The sequence below is a fragment of the Berghia stephanieae genome, chromosome 1, assembly GCF_034508935.2.
Source record: "Berghia stephanieae isolate SIO BIC M18660-M18661 chromosome 1, UCSD_Bste_1.3, whole genome shotgun sequence".
Classification (NCBI taxonomy): domain Eukaryota; kingdom Metazoa; phylum Mollusca; class Gastropoda; order Nudibranchia; family Aeolidiidae; genus Berghia; species Berghia stephanieae.
In genome coordinates this window covers 95,821,517-95,831,516 of record NC_088360.1, presented here as the reverse complement: position 1 = coordinate 95,831,516, position 10,000 = coordinate 95,821,517, and the positions used below count along the sequence as shown (strand labels likewise).

The 10,000-nt window shown below is 32.6% G+C and overlaps 1 protein-coding gene across 3 annotated transcripts in view; it reads left to right on the top strand.

The window, feature by feature from the left end:
- LOC144962461 (mutS protein homolog 5-like) overlaps window positions 1–10,000 on the top strand; it is a 50,542-nt gene that overhangs the window by 14,585 nt on the left and 25,957 nt on the right. For all 3 annotated transcript variants that reach the window (XM_078895420.1, XM_078895421.1, XM_078895423.1), the window contains 7 exons: window positions 1,146–1,267; window positions 4,389–4,498; window positions 6,735–6,859; window positions 7,308–7,353; window positions 7,979–8,117; window positions 8,262–8,324; window positions 9,738–9,809. In XM_078895420.1, the coding sequence (XP_078751546.1) occupies window positions 1,146–1,267; window positions 4,389–4,498; window positions 6,735–6,859; window positions 7,308–7,353; window positions 7,979–8,117; window positions 8,262–8,324; window positions 9,738–9,809 (677 nt within the window). The remainder of the gene's footprint in view (window positions 1–1,145; window positions 1,268–4,388; window positions 4,499–6,734; window positions 6,860–7,307; window positions 7,354–7,978; window positions 8,118–8,261; window positions 8,325–9,737; window positions 9,810–10,000) is intronic.

The window sequence follows — 10,000 nt, the reverse complement described above, 5'->3', positions numbered from 1 at the left end:
AAAATTGATGGTTGGTCACCAAATACAAATCTTAAAGTATTTTTCACAAATTTTCCTCCCTATTCAGCAAAAAAAAAAAATTTTAATGGAGAAATGTATTTAAGAGGTTAGCATGTGTATGACTTGCAATAAGCTTGAAATGAATGAAGAGAAAACAGAGGTTCTTTTTATAAACCCAAGAAAGCTTATGCATTCGACCAATTCGAAATCATTGAATCCTCGAAATGAAATTAATCCTTTTTCTGTCAAAGCCTGTAATCTCGGCATTTATTTTTTATTGTAATCTGGCTATGGAAAAAGATGTATCCTATCTTTGCAAAAATCTTTATCTTGAATTACGAAAAATTGCCCAAATGTCAAATATTTTAACCCTAAAGTCAATTCAAACATTAGTCTCTTCTTTTATATTTCTAGACTTGACTATTGTCATTCATTACATTTTAATCTGCCTGATATCTTTTAAAGAAACTACAGCTTTTACAAAGAATAAAAAAGAGAACACATAGCCATAATGTTTTATGAACTCTACTGGTCACCTGTTAAATCTAGAATTGATTATAAAATTGCAGTGCTATGTTTTAACTCTAAAAACGATTGCTCACATTTTTATCTGAAGGATTTTATTAATGATATATATCCCATCTTGTAATTTAAGATGGTGTGATCAGCATCTTTTGCACACCACAAAAAGGAGGAAAACAAAATTAAAAGACAGAACCTTATATAGTGCGGCTCAAACAGTGTGGAATTCTCTGCCATTCAATCTGTGTTCTAACTTTACTGATTCTGAAGCAGGTTTAAAAGAAAATTAAAAAGTCATCTCTTTCTGTTATATTTAGATGGTATGTAGAAAGAACCAATTGAGCATTTATTTTTTTATTTTTTTAAAAATAATTAAAGTTTTTAAAAAATGGATAAGCAATCTTCATAATATACCAGAGGTTTAATTACATTATTAAAAAAAATAATTCTGTATTCTCATCTTTTAAATGTTGATAATATGAAAGAGAAATATATATTTTTTAATGAAATATATTGTATGCCATGTATATTGTGCACCTAGAGCTATATTGTATGGGACAGGCGCTATATAAATAAATTATGTTATTATTATTATTATTATTATTATTACTATCCATCCTCAGATTACCAAGTGAGTAGAAGACGTATACTTGCTCTCAATATACCCTCTGTCCCAACACATTTATCACAAGATGAGAGATCCCTTTATTTTTCCTCGTTGCTGCCATTTGGGAGTTCCAATATGGTATAGACTTATAGGAGATTTGTTATTTCATTGTTAATTTTTAAAAATATTTGTAACAAAATTGAACAATTTCATATTGGTCAGTGATTGGATAAGAGACAATGATAGTAAAACTCTGACCTTGACATTATGTCCTTGAATGAGCACGTTACCACAAGCAGTGACAGAAATTGTGAAGTGCTTTCAAAATCTGAGTGAAATAAGGCATGTTAACTGTTTGAAATGGAAATTTTGTTCCATGTTTCTTATTATAAAGCCGTGCTTTAAACATAGTGAAACCATGGAGAGATGCTATTTATTGAAGTGAATTAAGTATTAAAAAATTATTTAAAAAGTATTAAACATTACAATATTGTTCAATGTGGAATATATGGTGCATTGAGAATTTTTGGGACAAGTTATATATATTCCATACACAGTTTCATTATTAATGCTTTTCTACAGCACATATGCTCAATGGACCTCCCAATGATGCGTTTATTTCTTCAGCAGGCCTCGGGGATTCAAATTTCTATTTTATTCATTGCAATTAACTGTTTTTGTACCATTAGTCATATGATATTTACTTTGCTTGTTTCTTGTACACACTTTCATATGAGTTAACTGTAGTTATGTGTGTTAACTCTTACAACATTGTAAGATTATTTTTAATTATTACTGTATTATCAAAAAAAGGTTCCCAAGCTTTATGAAATGTAAGACTTCGTTTTTATTCTATTCATGTGTAAATCCAGAAAGGTGAAATAAGTATGAAAATTGAAAAATTTCAAGGGAAAAAAACTTCAAGTCAAAAAAAATAAAATTTCAAAATGTCAAAATGAAGCTTGCAATAAATAAATGCCTTGTCAATAATCAGATTAACTTTCAAAGCTCTCGATTGGAAACTGTTGGAGGATTTAATTTTTATATGCCAACAATTCGAGAAAAAAGCAGTTAAAGCTGAAATAGGAAATTCAATCCTGCCTTGGTGGTAACTAACAAATGTTGGAATTGTAAAGTATTGGATGAATACATTTTGTTATATATTATACCATCATTTAGGACTTAATCTAAGCTTTCCAATAATGTATGACATGATTTCAAGCAACTATTTTAACTAAGGGATTAAGTTTGGTATTGGAAGTTTTTAAAATTTTTAATTCTATTTTTTTTTTTTTTGAGGGGGGGGGGGGGGGGGTTGGATGGGATTGAAATTCATCAACATTGGATATGCCATAGAATTAAGTAATTTGAACCATTTTTTCACGTTGTAACTGGTATAAATTTAATGTTTGATATTTGATGTATCTAAAAATGTGAATAACTCAATTTTGTAGTCGGTGCCAAAAATGATAAAAATTGCCACTGCACACCCATTAAGACAGGTTGAAACTCAACAGGAACGAGGTAATTACTTTGTCTCAACTCCAGACATTTGTCTGTCTATAAGACATATTTATGGAGAATTCATCCCTTTTCAATCGAAATTCAATATAACTTTTACGCAATATTTATTCATAGATATCAATGAATGATGAGGGTATTTCCAAAGTAATCTTGAGAACAGAAGTCAAATGACGAAATATGATTCAAATAATTATGTTTTATTTAGGGGGGTGAAATCTCATCTCATGTAGTTCCATATCTGAAGCAGACGTCGGAGGTCATCTTCCGCCAAGCTGATCTATCTCTTGCCAATTCTATTAAAGCAGCGCCACCTTTCTCAGCTTCATCTGTCCAAGTTCTTATCCCTTTCAAATACGTTATTCTTTGTCTTCCTCTTATTCTTTTTCCATTCATCTTTCCAGTCAAGGCGAGTATTTCCAAACCAGGGTGGCGGATAATGTGTCCTAAAAATTCCATTTGGCGTTTGATGATTTTTGTTATCAGTGATCTTTTTCTGTTTGCCATTTCTAAAATTTCTTCATTTCTTTTCCTTTCCATCCATGACACCCTCATCATTCTTCTGTAAAACCACATTTCCACTGCCTCCAGTCTTTTAACCATGGTCTTGTTTATGGTCCAGCTCTCACAACCATATAGCAGCACAGACAGTACATAGCAATCCAGGACTTTGATTTTTGTTTTCATGCTAATATTCCTGTTTTTCATAATTGTATGCAGCTGGTTGAATGCATTCTTCGCCATACCTATTCTTTCTTTATTTCACAATCTGATTTTCCATTGGATGTTACATTGAAGCCTAAATATTTGAAACATTCAACTTGTTGTATTGTTTGTCCTCTGCTTGTTATTACACAGGCTGGTGGGTTATTATTTTTAGATACCGTCATACATTCTGTTTTAGATATATTCAGTTCCAGTCCCATATTTTCACTACTCCTGACTACAACATCCAGTAATTCTTGTAGTTCATGTTCAGATTCTGCCAGTAGAACCGTATCATCTGCATACCTCAGATTTGTTACATTCTTTCCTCCAATACACACCCCCTTCTTATGTTCGATATCTCTTAATATCATTTCACTATAGAGGTTGAATAAATCTGGAGACAAAACACACCCCTGCCTAACTCCTCTTCTAATAGGTGTAAAACTGCTTAGTTCGTTGTCAACACGCATTGCTGCTTCTTGTTCCCAGTACAAATTCCGTAATATTCTTAAATCTTTACCATCAATGTCCAAGGATGATAGAATTTTGAATAGTTTTTCGTGTTGTACTTTATCAAAGGCTTTTGAATAGTCGATGAAACACATATACAGATCTTTATTTACTTCAATACATCTTTCCATCAGCATTGATAATGTGAATATTCCATTTCTGGTACCCTTGTCCTCAACAAAACCAAATTGCATCTCCCCAATTTCAGGTCGTATTTTATTTCTTATTCTTAGTAAAATTATCTTCAAAAGAATTTTTGTGAGGTGGCTCATTAGGCTAATAGTTCTGTGTTGTTCACAATCAACTGCCCCTGGCTTTTTTGGTAGTGCTATAAAAATGGATCGTTTCATATCAGTTGGCATTTTTCCTGTGGGTGAAATAAGTTTCTTAAATTGTAAATGGCCCAAAATGGTCTTTTCTGATAAAATTGGTTTTGAATTCCATTTTTTATTCATATGGGGAACAGAAATGGTGATAGATTATCGCTAATTTATATTTTTTAAATGATTTATTGGCACAGATCTCATCAATTGGTGGCCTACTGAAATATCTGGAAAAAACAAGAGTGGGAATAGAGCTGGAGGCAAATGTAACCCATGTGCCTGTATTGGGGTTGAAGGCCTTTATACCGTGAGTTTACGCAATGAAAGTAATACTTCAGAAAATTAAAAATCATACCTTTTCAAAAACGATATATTGATTGAGATAACTTTCAACATGTCAATAAAGGCTAAACCTGAGACTTCTATAAAGTGATAAATCAAGTAAAAGTTTTTTGGTCAAAGTCAAAAAGATGTTTTATCATTATGCTGCAGTGTTGTCAATAGAACATCTGATAAACAATCAAGAGTAAAAGTAACGTCACAAAATTGAATTGAAATTTTTCACACAAAAAGACCAATAATCCTATGCTATTTTATATGACTTGAAAGCTTATTGTCTTTACAAATACACCAACTAAATATGGTTTATATATTACATTGCACATGGTCACAATAGGCGTTAATTAAACAAGAATTGAATAAAATGTCACCCAAAGGTTGAAAGGGATTAATATTTGGTGTAGTCATCACTTTTTTCCTTCACAGCCGCACTGCGTCTCATCATCTTAGAACTGGGAGTTTTGCTCATGTAGCATCAGTTAACTCCCATGCAGCAGAAAGAGAGAGTCAAAAAGTTTATTCGAATATTATGGATATGGATTAGTGTTGTGAACTTTGCGACTTAACATAGCAACATTTTCAAGGCATTTGAGGTCTGGACTGAATGCAAGGCAAGTCAGGACTTCATCATTGTACTTGTGCAGTAATTGAGTATTAACCCAGTTTTTATGGATTGGGACTTCTCCTGTTGAATGATCACATGTCTTCGCTGTTTCCACTTCTCTAAAAAGAATTACAACTTTTTCAAAAACATTTTCTTTGTTGGTCTCACCTGTCAGTTTTCTTTTAGGTGGATTAGAGAAGTGTGCCTCATAATTTATAATGCAACCACAAACATATATTATGGTCCTATGATTTTTGAGATTCATTTATTGTCTTTGGTATAAAGTCGTCGTTCCTCCGGCGGTAAAAATAAAAACAAAACCAAAACATCCTACCATATTGTCTGCCTCACTGTAAAGGGAAATTCCTCCATAAAAAGCATGTCACACCATTGCTGCTCAATTCTCCAGTGGTGGTGATTTGCCCATTGTGGCCTGCTTCTTTGATGGCAAGGGTGAGTTTCAGCTTGTTTTTTGAGCTTGTGGATATCATGCTGACTCCTTTAAGTGTCCACAAGCAGGCCTAAAATTAATTACAATGTGTCTCAATATCATTGACAATTTGTCAAGGGTGAACAGAATCTATCGGCTAGATGAAAATTCAAATTTTGTTCATCTTCACCTCTTGTAGTTTTCCTAGACTTTTCAGTCCTCTTCCTGCTTCTGAGGAATCCGTTTTCATATTTTTATTTAAACCTATAGCAAGATCTAACATGTCTACCTTGATATGACCAATGACTTGAGCTCATTCTTCCAGAGATAGAACTGACATTCTTTGTTGTAAAATTGCTAGCAGATCTGTTAAAATGAGATAGAGATAGAGAGAGAGAGAGAGAGAGAGAGAGAGAGAGAGAGAGAGAGAGGGAGGGAGAGAGAGAGAGAGAGGGAGAGAGAGGGAGAGAGAGAGAGAGAGATGACCTCAGATCCTGCTCTGAGTCCTTGTTTACAAAGTTTCTTTTATTTTCTTTCAGTATAACTGCGATTGGGAATGTTGCTATGAAATTTCTTACAATTAGCGCATGTCATGAAGATCATATTATATTAATTATAATCCCATTCAAATCTTTGACACTCATGTATTGATTGTAAAGTACTGATATCTTCAACAATTGTTGCAACAACCAAAAACGAATTGAATAAGTTTTAAGCTTTAATAACGTGTGTTGCAATGTATGATTTTATTTATAATTATACAAACAATCTCGATTGAAAAGTTGTGACATTGCTTTTGCTCTTGACTTTATTACAAAAAAGCATTATCTTTATTTATTTATTTATTTTTTTATAATTTGCTATGGTTTCTCATTATCTGAAATATTCTTAAAACAAAATCTAAAATAATGTATAAAAATAATGAAACTGAAGTTATATCTATCTTTCTGGGTTGGCATTAAATTTTACTCCAGCTGGACAATATATCTAACCTTTTTCACCAAGAGAGCATTAACATCATTGAGACGTGGGCTTTAAATCCCTTGTCGCTATCACTATACTCTAGGTGGCTGAGTCTGCAATTATTGATCAGATAAATATGAGTAATTCAGTCTTTTTGTGGAAGGGTTGCTATTATCATGGTAACTGAGATTTTTTATCTTTACCTAGGGAGCATCACATTCAAATGGATGGCTTGACCTACTGTGCTCTTAAAATTTTTGAGACAGAGATCCACCCGTCAACTTACAAAGCTGGTCACAACCGTGGAGGGAAGGAGGGACTCAGTCTTTATGGTCAGAACAAAAGCTGTCACTAATGTAAAAGGCAGACAACTGCTGCATTAAAAAAAAAATTGGTGACTAAAATTTCCATGCTGTTAACTGCCTGTTATCTAGTTAAAAGTCTCAGATATTTGAAAAGAAAACGTGACCCCATATTGGGCATTGGGAGAGGGGGGGGGGGGGGGCACTCCTGTAAAAACAACTGTTAAATACTCTGTCATTTATTCAAGAATCATCATTTTCCTTTCTGACATCTAACTTAAAGACACTACCTCAGTCCCTGTATGGATGAGTCAAGTCTGTCTCCTTGGGTAAATGTTTTTCACTACTTTTATCTTTACCTGTATTTTTGAATAGAGGAAAATATTTTGTATTTTTGAAATATGTCAGTTTAAATTTATGTCTTTAAGCCAGTTTGATAAGTTTGTGTCTCCGATGTTAATATTACAGTCATTCTCAGGTATTCTAAACCGATGTAAGTCAAGAATTGGGAGTAGGATGTTAAGGTAAATCAAATCCCAAAACAGTTCAACTCTTTTCATTCCCTGTTTATGTTTTATCATTTGATTGCCTTATTCACTTTGGGTTTTTCGAGATTTGTTTTCAGAATGTTTTTTATGTTTTTTTATTGAAAAACTGATCTTTTATTTTCTGTCACCAAACTTTTTATATACCTTACTTTACTTCAGACTTTAGTCTATTCCTTTCCATGGCAGATCAAGCTACCACAGTTTTCCAATCATGTTTGTCTATTGCTGTTTTGTTACCATCATCTTGAATTATTTTTCCCCTACATTTGCATACACTGTCAAACAGATATGCTTTTTTTTCAATTTAAGAGACTCGATTCCTTCCTGTAAAGAAGTATATTAATTTGCTTTAAAAAACATAATCAGTGACTTGTCGACCCCGGAGTAATATCAGTTTGAGAAAGTTGGTCTGTGAAGAGAAAAAAAAATGGTGAGATGAAATTTGAAAGAGCAGGTATCACAACAGAAATTAGATAAGAATATGAGAAACAGATGTTAGAAATTAAGTAGTTTTCACACCCTCCTTGTTTTATTTTTGAAAGTTACAATTTTGCAGTGATCAAACGATTAAATTATTATTATTATTTATTTTCTTTTTAAGGGAATGGTTCTTGAGGCCTCTCAAATGTGCTGCTCCTATAAAACAGAGACATGAGGCTGTGGCTTTTTTTATGTCTGCCCATAACATGGAAGTGGTGAAGTGTTTGGCAGGCTGTTTAAAACACATAAGGTATATTCCTGTAAGTATAAGTAGACGACACACTGTGATAATCAATGTTTCTTATTTATTTATGTTTCATTCATTTTTATTGAAAACGTGCATTTCTTTTGTATCGATCAAAAGAGTATTTATTCCCTTCTCAATTTTTTTTTTTACCCATCAGAGAATTTTGTTAAGGATGTCTAAAGCACAAGCCACAGTGGGAGATTGGGGCACTTTGTATAAGGTGAGAATTCATGTCTGATTTTGAATAGTTCCTCTAATTTTTGCCTACCAGCTAGATAGATAAAGTACTGCTTGTAGTTTTATTGGGATTGTACATCCTACTTTCCCATGGCAATCAATAACGGTTATTAATTCTAATCCAAAGTGATTGTGGCTAACAATATACAAATCAAAAAAGCAATAAATAAATAGATCAAAATATAAGATAAAAATAGAAAAAAAGTAGAATACAAAATAACAGCTTCAAGAAAGAACAAAATACCAGATGCAGAACGTTTTGTTGGTAAATTCCATGTCGATAGGTAAACAAATTGTCATTTTTGTAGCTAACAAAAATACTTGTGTGGAAAGTAGCATACTTTGAAATAATAGATCCAATTTGATCCGTAAGGAAATAGACAAGTGGAATATAAATATGTGTGAACACCGTGTGTAGCTCATGTGTCATCAGCTGTCAACTCATGCTATGAGTCACCATTGAAGCTTTAGAAGATGGTCATCTCGTAGTTGTGTCACAATCACCACCTTGATGAATATATTAGCCAGGCATGGCTGATAGGTAAAAAAAGCCAAGTTATGCTCTTGCTCTTGTTGCATTTGAAACAAACAAAGTATATCACTGATCTCATGTCTTTGAGATATAACAATGATATAAATATCAAGAAAATCAGCCGATAAATAAAAAAAAAAACTGCTAAAAAAGCGAAAATAAACAAAAGCAATTTATAAAATCAAATTTATTTGTAAAACAGTTCGTTTTCAACCGATTTTTCTGAAATAAAGACCAATGTTCTTCTTTTTATAAGCTGATTTCAGCAATGTGATTCATTAAGTCCTCATAATTATATTTTGTACTTTTAGTTTTTAGCAATTAGGCTGACTCAAAAAGTAGTAGCTTAATACCTTGACGAGTAGTCTCAGCTTTGTTTTGAACGACTGATTAGAGAGCTCATGCTTGGTTGAAGACTTTGGGACGCTTGACTCACTATTCTACAAGAATAGACAGTGGCAGTGATCAAATAAGGAAATATTTTTATTTACCAAATATTTTTCTCAGTGCTGAATAGTACAAAGTAATAATTTCACATCAGAAAAAATAACCACAAAATAAACTAGTATCCAAATAGCAATTTATACATTTAAAATTTTTTCGTCAGAAAATTAATAAAAATCAAAGCTGAAAACAGTTCCTACAAAACTGACAGGCCTGTCATTTCCTTCACAACGATTGGATGTTACTTACTGAATCCAGGCTTGACTGCCCATGAATATTTGGCCGTTGTTAGTTTTTGTCAGGTTGAATCTTAAAGAGTAAAGAAAGGTATGAGTGTGAAATGTTCCTTGTTACGTTTATTTTTTGGTCCTAATTTAAAGCGTTTATATTTGATTTAATTGTATCTTTTCTACATTGCAGACTTTGTATCATGCTGTTTACATTGGCGACATTGCAAAATCCCAGCCCAGAAATGTTGAGATTTTCAGAAAGGTAAATAAAGAAAAAACTTTTAAATGTAATGGCACCTAGGCACTATGTCTTGTATATATGTTGTCTTGGGACCCCTTGTAAAGTGCTTTGAGCATATTTAGTGGACATGGCATCATAAAAAAGTCACTTTTTAAACATTTTATTTCTATCAATTTTTCCTCCAATGACCTCAAACTATTATGTTGGGGTGA